At 39.2% G+C, this 22,724-nt stretch overlaps 1 protein-coding gene across 2 annotated transcripts in view; it reads right to left on the bottom strand.

The window, feature by feature from the left end:
• Positions 1–220: 220 nt before the first annotated feature.
• The window catches only part of LOC149223996 (15.7 kDa heat shock protein, peroxisomal-like), a 94,061-nt gene continuing 71,557 nt past the window's right edge, over positions 221–22,724 (bottom strand). For both annotated transcript variants that reach the window (XM_089385984.1, XM_089385985.1), the window contains exon 3: positions 221–792. In XM_089385984.1, the coding sequence (XP_089242110.1) occupies positions 518–792 (275 nt within the window). In that variant the 3' untranslated portion in view covers positions 221–517. The remainder of the gene's footprint in view (positions 793–22,724) is intronic.

The following is a 22,724-nucleotide window of genomic DNA, read 5'->3' as shown; positions in this document are numbered from 1 at the left end:
CCAAATACAACATAAAGAGCAGTAGAATGCAAGACATATACTGGGCATATTAAACAACCCCTTAAAATGTCAGACCATATCCAAGGGACTATCTTCTCAAGCTCAATAACAAACTACTTTAAAAATATGGTGTATGCTTTTTATTGACAAGCACTAAACAACCCATAACATCCTAAAAATCTTCAAACTACTTGATATTTGACATTTGTAGAAGCCAATATGATCACAGAAAGAACAATCGTAGCTTACAACACGCACACGTCTTTATGCATTGCTTCCTCAAAAGTATGAACAGCATTCACACCTCTTTATGTATAGCTTCATAAAAAGTATGAATTTATGTATAGCTTCAATAAAAGTACGAGTTTTGCTCTTTATTTGGTCGGGGGAAATTTGGCCAAATGTCTTAGGCCAGTAGAGTTTTAACATTTTATAAACACATTTTAGGCACCTTAAAATATGTCCAAGCATGACAAGCACACAGCGTTAGTCCATCTACATTCTACACATCCTCTGTTCACAGCTTACTGGAAATATTAATGTTTCGCACTCTAGTTTTTGGATTTGAATCCTTGGGAGCAATAATAGTCAAAACCCCATTCTCAACCTGGGCCTTTATGTGATCCATCTTGATATCTTCTGGCAAAATGAACTGCCTGGAGAAGCCACCTCTCCCTCGTTCCATACAGTGCCACATACCCTCTGCCTTATCCTCTTCTTTCTTCCTTTCTCCTTTAATGTGAAGGACATGACCATCTTCAACCTGAATCTTTATGTCATCTTTGTTCATCCCTGCAAATTCACAAACAGTGAGCTGTTATCAGAATCCTTCACAAAGAAGGCACTGCTATCTCAAGTAGGTTTGTTTCACTAGCAAAACACAAACTATCTTCTATAAGAGCACTAGTCTTATTTCAGATTATTAGGATAAACACTCGCATAAACCTATCTAAGAGAAATTTCCTTCTGGGAGATTCTATTTTTTGTTATGAGCTCACTTGATTTATGCTTAAAAAAACAGGAGTCGCCTCCCCTGAACAGTGAAATGATTTGATTGGTTTATAAGTAGTTGAAAAATGGCTGGCCTTTGCCAAAAGTTAGTAGAAATTATAGGAACGAAGGCCTTGGGTAGATATTGTATAGATAAGCTGTAGTAAAATGTTTGATAGGCAAAAAGGCCATCGGTAGATGTTGTGAAATTGTATACTGGAAATAAATATCTGTAATGAAAGAACTCTCAAGGGATAAAAAGTGACTCCGGGATTATGACAGTATGTTTGCAATATGTTCTTCAATTATTATTTACTGGGTTATTATAATTGCTATTAATACATTCCCTTTCAGAGGAATCAGATGCACACTTTACCTGTAAAATATTACGACTATTTATTTATGTGCTTGAGCCCTGTGGAATTGGACAAGATGCCATCTCATGAACCAACCCTGAACAAATATCATTAGGAGCGAGATAGGTGTGTTACCACTTTAACTCTCACGGTCTCACCTCTCACCCCTAGATGCAAAGTCTTCACCAAATAAAATGCGTAGTGAAAATTGGAAAAAGTACCACTGTCACATTAATGCCCTCTTCCCTCACTTCAAGAAAGCCTATTACCAACACCAGGGGATCTTCATTATCTTCATTAATCCACCGATATATGATCATAAATGAATAGATTGTAAAATATTACAAATCTATTCTGGGATTGAGGGAAGATTTGTATAACAGAATTACAAGTCTGGCGTCAGATGCAACAAATAATAAGGTTTAGGCAGAGCCATAGCAAGAACAAAGGTTTATTTTCCAGATCTGTTTGGCTAAGTAGAAAAAAGGTTTACATCTTATACAAATCTGCTTATACATGTATTCGCAAAACTGTAGGTGTAGATTTATATAGAGAATCTCAAATCTGATTTTGAATGCAAATGCAGTGTTGATAATATCGCCGAAATATCGGCGATATTCGGAAATATCGCGATATTTTCGGCGAGCCGAAATATCGCCGACAAAATATCGCGATATTTTCGGCGATATTTCATATCGCGATATTTCCGAAATATCGCCGATATTTCCGAAAATATCGCGCGATAATCGAAAATATCGCCCAGTGACTGTAAAATTTTTCCGCATGGCCTATAAAAATCCGATTTTGATTTTTTCCATATCATTTTCATTTTTTGTTGCTGAAGAAGGAAGGGGAGAGCTATGTGGTTTCTACCAAGGAGGGTTTGAGCGTTCTAGGCCCTAGTATTGATATGGTATTCATGGTAATGTTAAATTCTTAAAGTAAAAGTGACATTCTCCTTAATCTTCATTTTCATCCTTTTACTTAAATTTTTAACATTACCATGAAATGACTCAGGATGTTTGAGAGTGGTTCCGGCCTCATTGGATTTCATATGGAGAAAGTAGAATTTTAGATTTCATTCAAAATGCAGCAGACTTGTCAATTTTTTAGGATTTCAGGATTGGGAGTTTGTAATGTTTCCAGGTGACACCACTTGCCCAGGCTACCCCTGCCACCAGTAGAGGACGTGGTCTACCTCCTGTAGCTCCTACTTCTAGTTCTTCAGCTTCTAGAGCATAGCAAACTCCACTGCAACTCCACCAACACCAACATCTACATCTAGAGGGAAAGGGAAAGCTGTGGCATTTTCTCGCAAGAAGGGTAGAGGAAATCAATAGGATTAGACTTTAGTTATTTTCTTATGTGCTTGTAAGTTGTACATGAACAATGAACATTGAATATTCAAGAATCAAGACCAAGCATATCACATTCTAATTTCTAAATAGTAAATTTTGATTCTATTTATTTTTTAAAGTGAACTATGAACTTTGAGAAGTAATTATATTTTAATTTGATTAGATAGGCTGCAACCTGCAATTTAATATGGATAAAAAACTATATTTCGGTATATATATATATATATATAAAATGTGTCCCCCGTGTCTTGTTTCCAGGTCGTTGTGTTTCGTATTGAATACTCGTATTTACGTGTCCTCCGTGTCTCGTGTCCTCGTGTCATGTGACTTAGCTTAGAAAATATTGATGTATTGTCTCCATGGAGGGTGGAGTCTGAGGAGCCCCTCTTGGAGGAGTCACCTTCATGGTTAGAGCCAGTGGCAGTTGATCCATTAGAGCAGGGGCAGCAAGAGGAGGACTCGGAGTCAGAGGAGCAGCAGCACTCAGAGGAGTAGGAGGAGGAGGAGGACACTACGGGAGCATCGGCATCAACACCATCTGCTATAGATATAGGAGAGCATAGCCCCATACCTAGCACTCATTATTTGACATTAGGTGCAGAGGCAGGGTCAGGGCCTCCTATTACTAGGGGCAAGCCTGGCAAACAACCCATCATGTTTTCCCGTAAAAGGGGGAGAGGGCAGTGATTTCAGATAGATAGTTGCTATTTTTATTTGTTATGCTACATATAACTCATGATGATGAGATACTTTTATATATGTGATGTTATTTTGTATTGGTTCTCCACATTTGAGTCCTTGAATGGACAATTATTAGGGATCAGTAGGATTTGGTATCGCCTTTGATGTATCATTTCTATTTGACATCATATATATTAGTGTTTTCTTCATATTTATGTGCCAATGTGTTTATTTCATGTTGTTATTGCTTCATATGTTTAAAATCTGAAAAAAAATGAATATATTATGCATTTTTTATGCTTGCCGATATTTGCCGATATTTTACCGATATTTTCGCCGATATTGCCGATAAGATATTTTCTGGACCCTCGCCGATATTTTCCCGATACCGATATTATCAACACTGTGCAAATGCAATAAACAATAAATTTCCAGACTTGAAGGACAGATCTGAAGTTAAATAACTCCCATGTTCCCCCAAGTTTTCAGGATGTGGGAGCGAAGAAATGCACATCAGAAATGCGTAAACACCCCTCAAATTTTCAGGAGAAGTCACAGGACTAGGGGGCATCAAGTTCCCTAGCATAGGGGGTCCCATCTTAAAAATTGTAAAAAAAATAAAAATAAAAATACTACCAATAACAATTCATCCCATATAAAATCAGCATTAGACAATGTAAATACAAATTCAAATTTGTAAATGACAAAAACATGATTCATAAATCCCCATAGTTATTATCATATTTCACATTGAATCAATAATACATACACATCAAAAATTAAAATATATAACTTACCACAAAATTGAATACATTAATTCAAATTCCAAATTGTACCAAGTACTAAATAGTGAAGTCTAAGATAGTAAATTAAAATTACTCAAAATGATAAAGAAAATAGTAAATTTTACTCAACAATGGTAAAGAGAGAAAAGCTAAAGACCCTTATAGGGGAGACCTAGTAAAGCATGAATAGAATGATTTTTTTGTAGATTTTTTTCTTTTTAACTTAATGGGTGATTGCAAGGTGATACCAGTTAGCAGTGCCTGACAAAGGAATTGGGCATATTGTTGATGTTTTGGTAGCATCGGAAGTATTCTCACATGTGGGTTCTGGTCAAGTGATGGGACTTTGCACCCATACACCCATGGTATTACACCCTTTGAAAAAGTACAAGTACAAGGGTGAGTGATTCATTTTTGTGGTTGGCAAGAGACCATCTTGTCAAGGAGAAGGCCGAGTAGGCCTCAGACCTGTAGAGGACCAAGAGGGCCTGTGAAAAGTATGCCTTAAACAGGGGTAAGGTTGTTGAATATGCTATGCCTGTGACAGCAAAAGGGAGAGACCGAGAAGGCTAAAAGAAGGCAAAGAGGGCTGGAAAGGAGGGTCCATAGTCCTTGTGGAAGACTGCAGCAGAAAAAGGTAAGACTGCTGCCCTAAACGAGTGGCCACAGAACTGAGGATGGGCCGCAGCACACAAAAAGGCGGCCACAAACCTGAAAGAAGGTCGCTGGCCTGTGAAGAGGAGGTCGCAGCACAGTTACAAGCCACAGGGCTGTGGGAGACAATCTGAGGCCTGTAGAAGACATTGTTTGCCCCTGTTTGGACAGCGGTGAAGGGCTGAAGTCAGCCCGTGTTTGGACAGCAGTGAAGCGTTGAGTTTGCCCTTGTTTTGCAGCAGTGTTTGGACAGCTTAGAGGGCTAAGTTTGCCCTTGACTTCCAATGATTGGACAGCTAGAAGGGCAGCCAACAGTGAGCAAATTGTGGCACGGAGACTGAGGAGGGCTTCAGCAATAAAGATGAGAATTTTTCTGCGATCTCTTGTGATTTGGCATTTTACTGAGCATTGTAAAAGGGTCATTTTCCCTTGTACAGGAGCCCTAGATTCTTGTTGAAGGACTAATAAAAATTATGTTTAGGTGTTGAAACTTGAAATTCTGTGTTTGTTGTGCATGATCTAATTGTTGGTTTTATAAGTTTAGTTGTGCAAAATTTGTTTCTGGTTAGGCACAATAGTGTGTTTCAGTTAATTAATTTGAGATTGTTGCCAGATATGGTGTGTGTGTGCACCAAGTCTAGTGCCCAAAAATCTAACATGGTATCAAGGCTTGGCCTCTGAGAAGGGCAGTTGGATTTTAGATTTGCACAGGTGGCAGCTTGAGAGGGATTTGTAAGAGCCATTGCAAGTAGCAGCAATGTTTTGAAGAGCCATGCCCAGAGAGTTGGCTAAGTATGACACACTGCTTGTATGGGCCATGAAGGTCGGGATCAGCAAGCCTGGTGAAGCATGGAGCCACTTCTGGGTAGCGTTGTGAGAATACATCCCTCACATCAACACTCCCTCTTAGCAAGGGATGTATTCACACAACACCACACAAAAGTGGCTCTGCCTTCAAACCTAGAACAAATTTCCATCCTTGATCCACTACCATAGTTGCTCCATATGACATAATCAATTCTCGTTGAATGATAGAGACCCTTCTTCAAAGACATCCTACTCCTAGAAACCTCTTGCTCTTGAGCATCCCGCATGGCCATCTTGTACCCTAACACAATCTTGGAAGACCACTCTCTCCCATCCGCATGGCCATCTCATACCATGATTCTTGGAAAACTACTCTCTCCCACTTGCATGGCTATCTCGTACCATGACTTCCTGAACCTGAAGGTTGTCTTCCGCTAACTCCCTCTGACTCCAAATCACAAGCCTTCTTGGCCCTCAAGATCTTTACCCTCGTACCATCAATTCCTAAACCTAAAAGTTGTCTTCCGCTAACTCCCTCTAACTCCAGATCACAAGCCTTCTTGGCCCTCAAGGTCTTTACTTGACCTTCACTCTAAATTTCTCACTTTGATCTCCACTAGCTATCTCGGGCCTCGGACCACTCCCTCTTAGTGACAGATGTATTCTCTCAACACCACCTAGAACTGGCTCTACCTTCGAACCTGGAACACATTTCCACCCTCGATCCACTGTCACAGCTGCTCCATATGACACGAAAGCAATTCCCACTATATGATAGGAACCCTACTTCAAAGTCACCATCCTCCTAGAAGCCTCCCACTCCTAAACATCCTACATGGCCATATTGTACCATGACACAATCTTGTGAGATTATTCCCTCCCCACCTGCATGGCCATCTTGTTCCATGACTCTTGGAAGACTACTCTCTCATGCCTGCATGGCCATCATATACAATCATTTCCTAAACCTAAAGTTTGTCCTCCTTTGAGTTGATGACTCCCTCTAAGTCTGCTAACTCTCTCTTGAGCCTACTCACTCCCTCTAAAGCCTGACTCCCTCTAACCCTAGATCACAAGCCTTCTCAACCATCAAGGTCTCTACTTGACCTCCACTCCAAGTTTCTCACTTGGATCTCCAATGGCTATCTCGACATTTTGACCATCACAATCCTACCTGCTCAACCCCTCTCCTATCACAGGAATAGATTTGGCTTTTACTCAACCCCTCAAAGCTCAGATCTCTTCATAAGACCTTCACTTGGATGATAATGGATCCTTCATTCAATTCTCTCTATCTACACACCAGGCTACAGTTGTCCATAACTCCTCATTTAAATAGTCCACTCCATGTCTCACTAAGCCTATTAATCCTGGCATTCACGGCCCATACAAGCACTCTACCATACTTAGTCAACTCTCTTGGCATGGTTCTTCAAAACATTGTTGCTACTTGCAACAGTTCCTACAACTCCCTCTTATAGTTGTCATTTGTGCAAATCTCAAATCCAACTACCTTTTTCAAAGACCATGCTCTAATACCATGTTAAATTTTGGGCACTAGACTTAGTGCACACACACACTAGATCTAGTAGCATCTTCTGCTTTGATATTGGCTCCACTCATTATGATGATGGGTTTGTATATCTGGGTTTTAGATTAAAACCGAACAAATACTTTATTCAGGATTGGGATTGGTTGATTAATAGGTTTGACAAGAGGCTATGTGGATTGGAGCACAGGTGGTTATCGTTGGGAGGCCGCCTAACCCTGATTAAATCAATGCGACAATACATATCCGTATACTGGATGCATCTATTCCAGTTACTTATGTAGGTCATTCAATGGATTGAGTCTATTATGGCTAGGTTTTTGCAGTCAATAAATTTGCAAGTGGAGAAGATCCACCTGGTTAGATAGAAAGTTCTCACTAGGCCGATAGCAGAGGATGGCTGGGGTATTCTGGACACTCACACTTTTAATCAGGACTTAAATATTAAAAATAGTTGGAGGGCTATGTCGGAGAATGGTATTTGGCCACAAATTGTCAGAGGGAAATATATGTATGGACAGCAGTTTTCTACTTGGATCAGATGTGGAGCCAGGAGGAAATCATGTTCATCGATCATTTGGAGTTGCATGCGGAAAAATCTATTATGGTTGATGACATTCTTACGGTGGGAAGTTGGGGATGGATCCACAATAGAGATTGGTCTAGATGCGCTCATGGGCTTCGCTGGGAATCACTCTCTTTCGGCTCCACTGATCGATCTTCTACATGAAAAAGGCATATATTACCTACAACAGATCCAACACATTCACCATGACACCATTTATGGACAATCCTGAATCAAGGCTTATGAGATGGGCTTACATGGAGGGCATGTTATTGAACGGGAGAAGTACATCTCTCAATTATGCTCCGTTGGCATATTTATAACAGATCAGTCAAACAGGATGGTATGGGATGGGACGATCAAGAAAGGTCAGTTGATGGTGAAAGAGATATATCATAAAATACCCTTGGTTGAGAAGGATTTCAATTTCTACTTGTGGTTTCAGAAATCATGGGAATGGGAGATACCACAAAAACTCAAATGTTTTTGTTGGTTGGCACTTCATGACCGCATCCTTACCTGGAAGAATCTTCAAAAAACGGGCTTTATTGGTCCCAATATTTGCCTGATGTGCAAGTGGAGGAATGAAGATGTTGATCATCTATTGCTTCAATGTCCATTTGTTGCAGTGGTCTAGGAGGGGGTTTTGGATGCTTTCAGTATTGTTCCTCTTAGGAATCAACAAACATTGAAATCGTGCTTATTATTTTGGATCAATTCACAAACTCAGTATCGTTCCTTGCCCTTTTACATTATTTGGTCTATCTGGAGATGCCGAAACGTACTCATCTTTGAACAGAAATATGCAGTAGTACGGGAAGTTATCATTAAATCTATGGCCTATTTCGCGGAAATAGGGCTGACTAAAAGAAGGGAGACAAAAAGAAAGATCAGATTTCGGGATATCTGGAAGGACTTTCCAGTGGGGTTTATTTATGGGGCATGCTTGCACAGGAAATGTTGAAAAATGTGCAACAAGAAATGTTAAATTTAGAATGTGCTAAAAATAGACCTGCTAAAAATAGCAGTTTGGCCAGTGAGGTCATTGGCCACATTGGGTGAGAGGTGAAACTGCTAAAAATAGAAAGTTCTAAAAATAGCATATTTGGGTCCCTTCCTATTTATAGCAATCCCTAGTCTATCTATAAGAAGTAAAATTAATTTTGGTCTTACCAGCAGTTTGGAATATTAATTAATTAATTCTCCATGAGTTAATTAGTTAAGGAAAAGCAAACTTGAAGTCTTTGTGAGAACATGCAATTATTTCTCCACTGATTGGGGAATATGTCCTTAATTTCCTCCACTGATTGAGGGAATAAGCATGAGTTCTATAATGAGAGAATCAGTTGACTTAGTTCTAACTAGTCAAGTCCAGTTAGATTATTTTAACAAGTTGTTAAAGTAATAAAATATAGTTTGTTAATGCTTGCATGCATGTGACAACTATTATTTTAGATAACTGAGGATTCACTCATGGATAACTGTTGCATGTCAATTCTGTCAGAGACCCAGTGGAGATCAAATGTGGGACAGTGTACTATCAAATGCTTGACTATTTCTAGTAAGTATTTTTTGCATGGTTGAGGAACTAGTGTCCTCAAGGATTGCGTAGTTGGACCATTGGTTATTTTGGTATCTTTGGAATTAATAGCATATGCTTTTGCTATTATTTCCTACGCAAACTACGCAAGGACCATAGGTAAAGCCTATATAAACAGGCTTGGTTGGTTCATGAGACATATCTTCATATCTTCATAGTTCATTGAGAATTGAATAGCTTGAGAGCTAATTCTTTTTGTATTATGAAGAGGATTTCCACTTGATTGATAATACATGGTTGGGGTTTTATGCTAGTGCTTTCCCCTAAATATATCTTGTGTTATGTGTCATTATTTCTCTTGATCAATTATGCATGTTTCTACTTGATGTTGCTCATGAATTTGATTATGCTTCCGCTTAATGTTTTGTAGAAGTAGAACATGTATTATGCTTTAGGACATTGCATATATCAGCTTGTTCTACAGGTGAAAATTCTACATGTTATCAAAGCACAGGTGATCAAGCAAGAACAATATACTAGCAGGAGAAATTCGAAGTTTATTATTCAAGATATAGATCTCAAGTTCTTATCACATCTATTTCATCGATGGCGTTCTATGGTTTGAGGCTTGAGTATGCCCTTGATGGCAGCTCAAACTATATAGCTTGGAAGGATCGCATGGAGGCAGTTTTGGAAGATAATGGCCTTAAGGATTTCATTGATCAAGAAATTCCTAAGCCTACTGACAAGACTGAGCAGGTGGAATGGAGGAAGTGTGTGGCTAAAGCTAGGAGAATTCTCTTGGAGGGAGTGGGAGATCACATTGTCTCGAACCTCCATGGGAAGGAGACTTTGAATGCAATGTGGAAAACATTGAAAGATTTATATTAGAATAGCAGTGATCAGAGGAAGCTGGCACTGAAGGACAAACTTCGAAAGATCAAGTGTGAAAGGGATGAGACGATCTCTATGTATCTGACCAAGCTCATCACATGCAAGGATGAGCTTGCAAGTGTAGGGGTCGTGACATCGGATGAGGATATGGTGAGTCTAGCACTCCTTGGCCTTCCTAAGAGCTGGCATAGCTACCAGGACTCGGTGAATGGAAGGGAGAAACTGCTAGATTGGGAACGACTATGGTCAAATTTGATGCAAGAGGAGATCAGACGGAGCACCAAAGACAGTTCTTCATCCATGCATGATGAGGAGAACTGTGCCTTAGCGAGTAAGGCAAAGAAGGGGAAGGAGAAGGTTTCTCTTTCCGAATCCAGTTCTTCCAATGATGGGAAGAAGGTTGACAAATCGAAAGTGCGATGCTTTCGTTGTCATGAGGTGGGCCATTATGCTGCAAATTGTCCACAGAGGAAATCCAAGAAGGGATCCGGGGAAGGATCTCAAGGTGAGGCACTTGCTTCACAATTTGAGTTGGATTTCACACTCTTCGCATGTATGGTTTCATCCATGGTGGGAAGTGGTTGGTTTCTTGATAGTGGAGCTTCTTTCCACATGACCGGCGACAAGAGTTTGTTCAGTACTTTGGAGGAGAAAGATCTCCAGATACTCATAGTGATGGGTAATGATGAGAAGTATAATGTCTCAGGTGTAGGCACAGTTATTTTTCAGAGGGAGCATGGATCTCGCCTTACCTTGACCGATGTCAAGTATGTACCAAGACTGAAGAGAAACTTGGTGTCAATCGCGATGCTGGAGACAAAGGCTATGATGTAGTCTTCAGTAAGGGAAAGGTTTTCCTTAGACACATCATCACTAGACAGGTGAAGCAGATTGGTTCACGAGTCAAGAACCTGTACGCTCTTGAGGTTCAAGATGCATGCAAAGCCTTGAGCAGCAAGGCAACTGATGGAGACCTGGTGGTTGAGAGGGAGGGTATATTACCTCTCAACATGCACCGCCAAAAGAAGTCTCAGACAATTGTGGAGGAGCCACGATTGGTGCAGCAGCTTCAGGAGGTTGTGGAGTAGCCACAACAGGGGAAGCTGAGAGGAGATCGAGTAGAGACATCTACTCACGCAGAGACCTCGAGTGGGGGGAAAATTCGAGCCAGGTGGGTAGAGGGATCACATGCAGCCATACCTCCAAGTAGGAGGTGGGGCGATGTGGAGTGATCGTCCCAATGAGGAGGGGCGAGATCCTTGAGGTACCCAAACTCTTGGATGATACCTTGCTACGGGAGCCCCGATGAGCAGGAACTGACTGATTGGGTAGAGACAGATGCAGATGGAGCGGCAGAGAGAGCTACAGTGCAGGGAATCCCAGGACAATGCATAGCTAGCAGGCTGCAACAATGCGAGAGGCACAAGTGTTTTGCACAGTGCTAGGTGGCACAGAGAGGTGTGCAATGGTGCGAGATGCATGGAGATGTTGCAGTAGCGAAGATGTCAGAGAGGGAGCACTTGTCAGTAGCAAGTAGAGCTTAAGCATCAGAGTATGTTCCTAGCCCAACAAAGTGGTCAGTTGGGAGTGTTTTTGTTCCAAGTGTTGTTAGAGCAAGCGGACAGGGTAGATGTGTTGCATGCAGAACATTCCAGAGTTATAGGATCAGGTTCGAGAGGAAGCCTTTCTTGTTGAGAGGGAATGTTGAAAAATGTGCAACAAGAAATGTTAAATTTAGAATGTGCTAAAAATAGACCTACTAAAAATAGCATGTCTAAAAATAGCAATTTGGCCAATGAGGTCATTGGCCCACATTGGTTGAGAGGTGAAACTGCTAAAAATAGAAAGTTCTAAAAATAGCATTTTTGGGTCCCTTCCTATTTATAGCAGTCCCTAGTCTATCTGTAGGAAGTAAAATTAATTTTGGTCTTACCAGCAGTTTGGAATATTAATTAATTAATTCTCCATGAGTTAATTAGTTAAGGAAAAGCAAACTTGAAGTCTTTGTGAGAACATGCAATTATTTCTCCACTGATTGGGGAATGTGTCCTTAATTTCCTCCACTGATTAAGGGAATAAGTATGAGTTCTATAATGAGAGAATCAATTGACTTAGTTCTAACTAGTCAAGTCCAGTTAGATTATTTTAACAAGTTGTTAAAATAATAAAATATAGTTTGTTAATGCTTGCATGCATGTGACAACTATTATTTTAGATAACTGAGGATTCTCTCATGGATAACTGTTGCATGTCAGTTCTATCAGAGACCCAGTTGAGATCAGATGTGGGACAGTGTACTATAAGATGCTTGACTATTTCTAGTAAGTAGTTTTTGCATGGTTGAGGAACTAGTGTCCTCAAGGATTGTGTAGTTGGACCATTGGTTATTTTGGTATCTTTGGAATTAATAGCATATGCTTTTGCTATTATTTCCTAAGCAAACTACGCAAGGACCACAGGGAAAGCCTATATAAACAGGGCTTGGTTGGTTCATGAGACATATCTTCATATCTTCATAGTTCATTGAGAACTGAATAGCTTGAGAGCTAATTCTTTTTGTATTGTGAAGAGGATTTCCACTAGATTGATAATACATGGTTGGGGTTTTACGCTGGTGCTTTCCCCTGGATATATCGTGTTATGTGTGATTATTTCTCTTGATCAGTTATGCATGTTTCTACTTGATGTTGCTCATGAATTCGATTATGCTTCCGCTTAATGTTTTGTAGAAGTAAAACAAGTATTATGCTTTACGACATTGCATATATCGGTTTGTTCTACAGGTGAAATTTCTACAGGAAATGCAGTTGCGGTGCAGTGATTCTATTGGAGCCAGGCAACTATTACCATTTCTGGTGGGAGGGGGGTTATGGGACCAACAGTAGAGCTGAAATTATTGCTTTATGGGGTGTCCTCATAGGTGTGAAATGGTTGGGACTAGAGAGATTACAGGTATTTGGTGATGCTAAGGGCATAATTGAATGGGTCAAGGATTACACTGTTTAATCCTCCTATTTTATCAAACTGGATGAGGTGGATTCGGCACCTAGTAAGTACTTTCCAACAAACAGATTTTGGTCATATTTACAGAGAACAAAATCAAATCATCGATCTACTCTTAAAGCGAGGCAATCACAAAGGAACCTGGTAAGATTCAATTCGCAACTTTTATTCAGGGTGTAATGACAAATGTTGGATGCATTAATTATACTTAGGAGACCATAGAAGTTATGATCTGGAAACATAAGTGAAACTATGCTATAGGCATTTTTGATGATAAGATGTTGGATACACATGCTGTAAATTTTGTATTTTTTGGGCAATATACAATTTAATTTGATATAGATGAATATAGGGAAGACGACAGATAGAAACTTTAGAACATAAAGGAATTAGACATAAGAGATTTAGGAGATCTTAAAGAAGCTTATAGACAGAAACAAGATCATGTACTCTCTTTTTTATTAATGAAAAGAAAGTGTTTTTTTCTTCTAAAAAAAATCTACTAACATCTTCCACTTAACTTTACTCTGCTAATAAATTGAAACACACTAATGTGTCTAACTTTTACACAGTGAAAACTTTAAAAATAGCAATTAGATCATGCACAAAAAAAGGTCTTCCTTCTTGAGAGGGAAAATACACACAATAATAAACCTATAATTGTATTCAACTGATCAAACCTTTGATCTATCCTTTTATTTTTTGGTTGATCTAGATCTGTCTCCCTTGTTGCCCCTTGCATTCTTCCTCAACCCAATCACTAAGATCTCACTCTCACTGTGTATTTTGCTCAAAATTGTATGTACTCCTTGACTTAGCCTTCCTCTTGAGTTATTGATTGAATCCACAACCCTAATCTCCAAAGTGATTAACAATTGAGATTAGATCTCAACATCACTAGAGATCAATGGTTGAAATTCATCTAATTCATTAATGCAAATAACCTTTCCATTTTATTAGATTAACTCACATTATCTTATAAAAGTCAAGTACTCCATAATTAAAGTAATTGCTAAGGTTGAAGGTCAATTAGGGGACTTCTACATGCACAACCCACTTAGGACTGTGCAAAAGTACCTGCCTGAGCTATTAACATCAACATCCTATGTGGACACACCATCAACAACCTAGAAACCATCTGGAAAATAGCCCCTCTAGGAAGACATGTCCACAACAAACTCCTCCATGTCATCCAACATGTAACAACCCTAAACTAACTCTAGCAAACTCCCTGAATGAGGGGTGGCCTCATCATCAAGCACTAAAATAATAAATAAAATGTGTGACATCATAATATGTATGCCAAAGGATGAGCACTCCACTAAGATATCCTTATCCACATCATAATGCACCCATCCCAACGTGAACAAGACCAAAATGAATAATTGTTGGATATCCTTATCCACATCATAGTGCACCCATCCCACTGTGAACAAGACCAAAATGAATAATTGTTATCCCTACAATCAACCTCCAAATTTTTGCATAACCTAGGCAATCCACTTCTGATAACCATATATGATACTACAACATGAAATACAAGTGAAACATACCAAGGAAGACTAAAGTGCCAAGGCTAGATAGCCTCCACCATGGGAAATTATATCAAAACATAATCAAACCATGTTGGAACCATGTAAATTGATCAATAATGCTAGGCACTCCAATTTGTGAAATAAGCCATACACAAATGGCATGCTCATGCTAAATAACACTAATATGCTAATGATTCTAAACTGCCATGGATATTCCACTGGACAATTCGTCAAAACAAATCTACTAAAATATATTAGAAAATCCTAAATACACTATGAGGTTTAATTTCTCCTCAGATTTTTGGATCTCTTAATTATTGTTTATTGTGTATGCATGCAAATTACAATTTTGCAAAAAATAAAAACACAAAAAACCACAATTGACACATTATATCTTGGGAAACCCTTTTGGGAGAAAACCCATCTAGAAGGTGAGGTTGCTTTGCTCTCTCTCTGAATAGAAAATGGCTACAAGTACAAAGAAGGCATGTGGCCCATGGGATACTATAGTGCACAAGTCCTCTTTGTGTGCTCTCCCCCTATCCCTCTCGACTACTCTACTCATCTATGGAACTAAATGCACTCAAAAAGAATGAAATCCCTTTTCCTCATAGTGGCCCGATTATAACACATCCCGATCGACTAATAGCATACTAGTGGTTAAGTTTAGCTCCTTCAACTCTTAACCAGAGTTACAATAATGACTCTTCTAGAGTCTTCTTCAACATGATCACATGGCTAGCCCATTTTCCATGATTAATGGGGGCTGACACGGCATCCTTTAGAATTATGGTAGTCAAAATAGGAAGGTCAACTTCTGAGTAGCATAATTTTTGCATATGGACTTTGGTTGAGGCGATTCTTGCACTGTCGAAAAGGTCGTGTATAGAATAGGAAAAAAAAAGGTGCAACGCTTAAGAGGCAAAGTTTTACCCTGCAAAAAAATAAATAAATAAAAACATTATTTGATGGCTCAAACTGCTCCTAGAAGGTTTCAGACCCTAATTTGCCAAATTGGGTCCCGTAGATAAAAATGGTCCTGTCAGCTTATTCCCCACCTTTTCCACTCTAAAAACATCAAGATAGATTACAAACAGTATAATGAACCAATCTGAATTACACCTCCACATTTTGGGAGCTTTTGGTCCCCAAAAGCTTTTACTAAATGAGGTGACAAAATTTTTCCTCCACCTTCCCTCTGGGGTACCATTTACCTTTGCCTATAAACTATTATTTCAACCTAATATACCAAAGGTCATGCTACCCCTCTCTTGTAGTTTTGGAACTCTTCTGCAAACTTTTATCCTTTGTCAACTCTTCTTGAGCATTTGGTGCTCAAGAAGATAGGACCTGTTCCTCTTCCTAATCTAGCACAGGAGGCTCATAGAGTTTCAGATTCTCTACGATCACCACTGAATAAATGTGCATGTATTAGGAGTAGACTGAGTCTATAGGAGTTATCTCCTACCTTTTCTAGTATCTCAAAGGGACCATATCCACCTTGATTTTCTTACCAAGGCCGTATAGCATCTCCTTGTTCAACTGTAACCATACTATGTCTCCCACCTTAAATGACTTGTCTATTTTGTGTTGATCATGCTTGGCCTTGTATTTTTGTTATGATTTTTGCAATGTCTCCTATACCTATATATGGATTTTCCAAATATTCTCAGCAAATTTTTTTACCCTTAAGGCATCCCTTGTAAGATCCTCACTCATCCTTGTTGTTCATATGCAACATCCAAAGGTGAAGGTGGAAAATATCCAAAAGAAGTTTCAAATGGGGACTTCCTAGTAGAAGTGTGGACTACTCTATTATAAGGGTATTGAATATATGTACCAGATTTTCATCCCAAGTCTTCGAATGCTTCTTGTAACCACTCAAACGTTTATCAAAAGTCTCGTTGACTACTCCTATCCGCCCATTTGTCTGTGGATAGAATGTTGTAGACCTCCTCAACTTCATGTCCATCTTATCCCACAATGGAGTCTAGAATGCACTAAGAAATCTTGTGTCCCTGTCTGAAACAATGCTCCTCTATATCGCAAAGTGCACCCAAAATTGTCCAAACAACAAGTTCGTTGCCTCTTTCCCACTGATGGTCTTTTTACAGGGCATTAGGACACACCTTGCTAAACTTGTCAATTAACAAATATAGATAATCATGTCCCTTCCTTGCTGGTGGTAAACCTCCTATAAAGTCCATGGAAATGATTTCCCTAAGACGATTGGGCACAAGTAAGGGAAGAGATAGACCCTGTTTCCTATTATTAGGCTTGTTGGTACAACAAAGAATGCATCCTCTTATGAACCTCGCTACTTGTTCTTACATTTCGGCCAATACACATATCTTTGCAAGTTGGTCATTGTTTTCCCTACACCAAAGTGCCCTGCAACCTTGGAGGTGTGAGCCTCATTAATCAACTGCAATCGTTCATCATAGAGTAACCAATCCTAGAGATGGTAATCAATTATGATGTCGCCATCATGCACATGACTCTGGCTCTGCAACTACTAAAACACCTCCTTGAAATCCTCATCATTTGAATATGCCTCTACGCATGCATCATTAACGAATGGCTCCATGTGCATAAGAGTTTGTCAAAGTTGTGATGTGGGTGCCTTGAAAGCATGTCAGCCAACTTGTTTGTGTTGCCCTTCTTACACTTGATCACTAAATGAAATTGTTGTAGAAACTCCATCCATTTGTAATGCTTGATCTGGTGTAGCTTACTTTGGGCATGTGGTTACTATAGTGGTTGGTGATCTGTGTCGATTACTATCTCCTTTCCCATCATATATTATTTACACTTCTTAACATCTTGCACTAGGGCATAAAGTGTTGAAGAATCTAGGGGAATTAGGTGTAATGTGATTCTTGATAACAATTTGTGGAGTCTATTTACCTTTTCTTGTTAGTTTAACCTTCTTCTTATTATTAATGTATATGTGTGTACTTCATCAAACTGCTACCAAAAACATAAGAACAAGAACACAAGATGTTGGCTCTCTGCCAAGGCCAAAACCCTTTAGTAAGTTTCTCTTATTGAAGTTTCTTTTTAATCAATGCCAAACCCTAAACCCTTGATAAGAATATCCTCCAAGCAAAAGTCAAGTCCTTCCTTCTTCCAGCACTTCGTCCTCCTTCTTTCGGCATTTCGTTCTTCTGACAACTGGTGATAGTCCTTGTTATGCTAGCTCTAGAAGTGATACATATCTGTGATACTTAGTGAAGTCTTTCATCTATAAGGATACCTTCCTTCTCTTGTCCAATCGAGCTCCTTCTTGATGTGTAGTTGCAGACTTGTGATCACTGTAGTGCAGCCCTATGTTCTTGCACATGTGGGAGGATTCCTTCCAGATTCTTATGATAGAGTCTTCCTTTCTTCTTCGCTTGAGTGAACCTCTTCTTCGCTTGAGAGAGAAGCCTTATAGGCCTACTTTGATAGCCCAAACAATGAGAGATATGTGACTGTGATAGTGCTACTGTAATGACCGCAGATAGCCCTCCTTTTCTTGCATTTTTGACTATAATAAGTCCTATAACAGACCTCTAAGGCTCGGTGTTTCTTCCTTCTTCCTCATTGTCCTTGGAGAACCTTTTCTCATCCTTTTATTACCCTTTTCTTGCCTCCTTACTTTGTTGATTTCAAAGCTCCTTGATTGTGTTGTATTGGAGTGAACAACCTCTATTTATAGACTATCCCTCCTTTTAGGCCGACTTGTTTAACTATTGGTAGGCCAACTGGTTGAGTAGACTTTGGATGGTTTCTATGCTTGAAGGTGCTTCTTTGATGGTGCCTTTGCATAAGAGGAGACTTGACTTTGCTTGGAGGTATTCTCTTGAACTTAATACATATTCATACATGGTGTAACATGCCCTTAAGGCCTTCAACATTTCCTTTTGACTATTTGACTCACCTATAGCACTTAACATGTGCTAGACCTATTTCAATGAGCAAGAAACTCATTGCATATATTATAAAAATAATATTTATTTTCTTGAATAAATACAAATATCAAAAGTATATTTGTGAAGACCGAACCTAGTTACATTTCCTTACAACATTCCATCTTAACTAGGGAGGTATTCATACAACATTACAAGGTGTTTGGCTATTATCAATCTTGAAGAATTCACATAAGAGAAACCGGATTTGCAACCCATATGTTATAGCACCATATCCATCAGCATTGTCATAGTGCAGGGCCTTGACTAACAGCTCCATCTCTTCATGAGATCATGAGCTACAATGCTGGCGAGACCAATGATTTATAGACACCTTCATCATTGTCTCTTAAGGTACATGCCCACCCGAGTGTTCTCTGAATATGACCTTCTAGGACTATTCTTGTCTTGGGTTACCAACCCTCAAAGAATATCGATCCTCTTGCCTACTCTTGTCTTGGATGCCCTAACATCCTCAAAGAGTATCGGATCCCAATCCTCCCATTCTTTCTTCCCAAGTGAAGACAAGGATGTTGTGTCTATCTTGTGTCTACATTTCCATTCATGGCCTTCATCTAGACTTACGGTTGTTAGTCCTGGTCTAGTGCATGACCCATGAAATGGAAAAACACAATTGTCACTCCTTTGTAATCAGGGGTGATCCAAAACTCCCTTTTTATCAGGGAATTGTCAGAGCTCCCTCTTAACTAGGGACTCTTTCATTCATCAGCAACTTCTTCATGGGTTCTTCAACTGCTTGATCTTCTTCCTTTCTTTGATGTCATGAAGTCTTTGTTCAAACTTCTCCTAGGTAGGGCACCATCCATCGATCACTTTCCTTCCTGGTTTTTCATGTCATTGTTTCTTTCGTGGAAAGTGGCTTTCTTGTCATACATCAGGTTTTCTTGTCATCTGGCTACTCCTTTGTCATCTTGTCCATGCTTCAAAATACTCTTCTCATGGATGCTTCGTTGTACTTGTTTGTTTACATGCTTTGATCTAGTAGCCCATCATGACTTCATCCTGATATTGCTTCAACATTTCCTTTTCTTTTGTTGGATGGCTTCTTCAACATGACATCTTTGTAGAGTAGAATTAGTTATTTGCATCTTTCATATCTTTAAGGCCTTCATAGGTGTCAAGGGTCCTTCCTTCCTTTGTCAGAGTTGTCCTGCCTTCTTACGAGAGATATCTTCAAAGTATCTTGTCAGATAGTGATTCTTGGTGATCATGGTGTTCTTTACATGCTTGAACTCTTTCTTCATTTGCTTCTTCTTAGATAGATAGGTCAACCATCTTATGCTTCTTGTGAGAGCATTTCTTCATTGCTTGCTTCCTGGACTAGTCAGCATTTCTTCTTACTTCATAGTCAACGATCTTATACTCCTTATGTGAGCTTATTCCTTTGTTGACTTTCATTGCAATGTAGTACATGCCTTCAAGCATGTCCTTAGTGAAAGAGATTCTTTCATACTTGATCATGTTTATAGAATTGTTCCCATGACTCAATAATACACAAAAGATAACATGACTAAACTTTGATGCATACATACCTCATCTTGATTCTCCTTTGATCATCTTAGCTTCATTTGGTTGTCCTTGGTGTGGCCCTTCTTGCTTCATCTTAGCTTGCATGCATATCATCTTTTTCTTGAATCCCATGAATGAGATTCCCAATGAGACATCTGCTTTGGTTCATGAACCTTCTTTTGAAGATTCCATCATTGGATCTTAAAGACCCTTGCCTTGCAAATGTTTCTTTTCTTTTGATGATGGAGGTCTTCTAAGATTTCTTAATCATGATCAATTTTCTTTCATTGTGGATGAGGTCCTATACTAGGTATGCTCCTTCTACATGAATATCTTGAGCTATATCTACCAAGCTCCTATATTCTAGAAGATGATTCTAACCATGCATTTTGTTCTTATTTATAAATGCTTCTTCTACATGAGTATTTTGAACTCTATGTACATCATGCTTCTAGATTCTAGAGGATGTTTCTAGCCATGCAATTTTATTCTATTCCTACATGCTCCTATACTACTCAAAAACTTGAAAGAAGACTTGAAGTAAATAGTTTGACTTAGTCATAGTAGAGATCCAGAGGATCTTCCTTCTTTTGCTTCTTGTTTTCTTCTTTCATTTCTTGAGTCACATGAGCTTCTTCCCTTTTCCTCTTGTTGTTGTTGTCCTTCTTAAGCTTAGGACAATTCCTTTTGTAGTGTCCATATTCTTGGCATCCAAAACATTGGATTTTGGACATGTCTTTGTTGTTTGTTCTTCGTGGACCAAATTTGCCAAATTTAGCCTTTCTTTTGGCCATGGTAGCGAATGCTTTCTCCTTTGATCCCACATCTTCCTTTGCTTTAAGTCTAGCTTCCTCTATCCTGTATAGAGACCACATTTCACTGAGTGTGGTTGCTTCCTTCTTGGCATATATGCTTGAGGTGAAGTTGCCCCAATCCTCAGGTAGAGCATTGAGTACTACAGTTGTCATCTCTCTATCAGACATGACTTCCCCAAGCTCTTGAAGTTGATCTCTCATTTCAGAGATTTTCATGAAGTAGGAACCTATTCCTTCCTTTGTTATCTTCATCTTGTATAATTCATTCCTTAGAGATATTATTTCTCTAGTTGTGGATACCGAGAATAGCTCTACTAGCTTATCATAAATTTCTTTTGATGTTTCAAATTTGGAGACATAAGGAATGAGAGTGTCTTTGATTGATTCTATTAGAATCCTTTGTGCTCTTGCCTCATCCTTATTGTACTTAGATAAGGCTTGAGTTTTTTTCCTTAGTAGGGATAGTGATATTCCCTTTGATATGTTCAAGAAGTTCATTCTCCTTGAGAAGTATATCAATCCTCTTCTTCCATGCAAGAAAGTTATTGGTACCTACCAATTTGTTGCTTTCCTTGCAAAAAGACATTGATGTATATTCAGAGGGGGACATATACTTGCTAGATTTTTGAGATGTAATGGATTTGCTTCCTCCTTGAATACTTGATGGCTTGCCTTCCTTGAATCTTGATGTTCTTCAAGTTGCCTTCTCCAAGTGGACTTGCTTGATGATGAAATTGGCTTGATGACTTGTAGCTTGATGTAGGTCCTGCTTCGATCTGATCTTCTTTGTAGGTGCCTTTATGTAAGGCTCTTCTTCTTGCTAAGTAGACTTCCTTGATGAATGATGGATTGGAGACCTTCTTTTCCTTGAAGTGATTGAGAATTCTAGGCCTGAAGCTTCAACCTTGTAGATGTCCTTCCTTGATAAGTGTTCTTGAGTTTCCCCTTCCTTTATGCGTCACCTTACCTCTGATACCATGTTGAAGAATCTAGGGCAATTAGGTGTAATGTGATTCTTCTTGACTTGATAACAATTTGTGGAGTTTGTTTACTTTTTCTTGTTAGTTTAACCTTCTTCTTATTATTATTAATGTATGTGTGTGTACTTCATCAAACTAGTACCAAAAACATAAGAACAAGAACACAAGATGTTGGCTCTCTGCCAAGGCCAAAAACTCTCTTCTCTTGAGAGGAAAACCCTTTAGTAAGTTTCTCTTATTGAAGCTTCTTCTTGATCAATGCCAAACCCTAGACCCTTGACAAGAATATCCTCCAAGCACAAGTCAAGTCCTTCCTTATTCCGACACTTTGTTCCCTGGCACTTCATCCTCCTTCTTTCAGCACTTCGTTCTTCCGATAACTGGTGATAGTCCTTGTTATGCTAGCTCTAGAAGAGATACATATCTTTGATACTTAGTGAAGTCTTTCATCTATAAGGATACCTTCCTTCTCTTGTCCAATCGAGCTCCTTCTTGATGTGTAGTTGCAGACTTGTTATGATTGTAGTGCAGCCCTAGTTTCTCGCACGTGTGGGAGGATTCCTTCTAGATTCTTATGATAGAGTCTTCCTTTCTTCCTCGCTTGAGTGAGCCTCTTCTTCGCTTGAGAGAGAGGCCTTATAGGCCTACTTTGATAGCCCAAACAATGAGAGATATGTGACTGTGATAGTGTTGTTGTAATGACCGCAGATAACCCTCCTTTTCTCGCACATG

Source organism: Pinus tabuliformis, chromosome Q, assembly GCF_031772625.1.
Source record: "Pinus tabuliformis cultivar Carrire ecotype Pingquan chromosome Q, CPIR1, whole genome shotgun sequence".
NCBI classification, from domain to species: Eukaryota; Viridiplantae; Streptophyta; class Pinopsida; order Pinales; family Pinaceae; genus Pinus; species Pinus tabuliformis.
The sequence above is the reverse complement of the archived record's forward strand: the minus strand, read 5'-3'. Positions and strand labels throughout refer to the sequence as shown.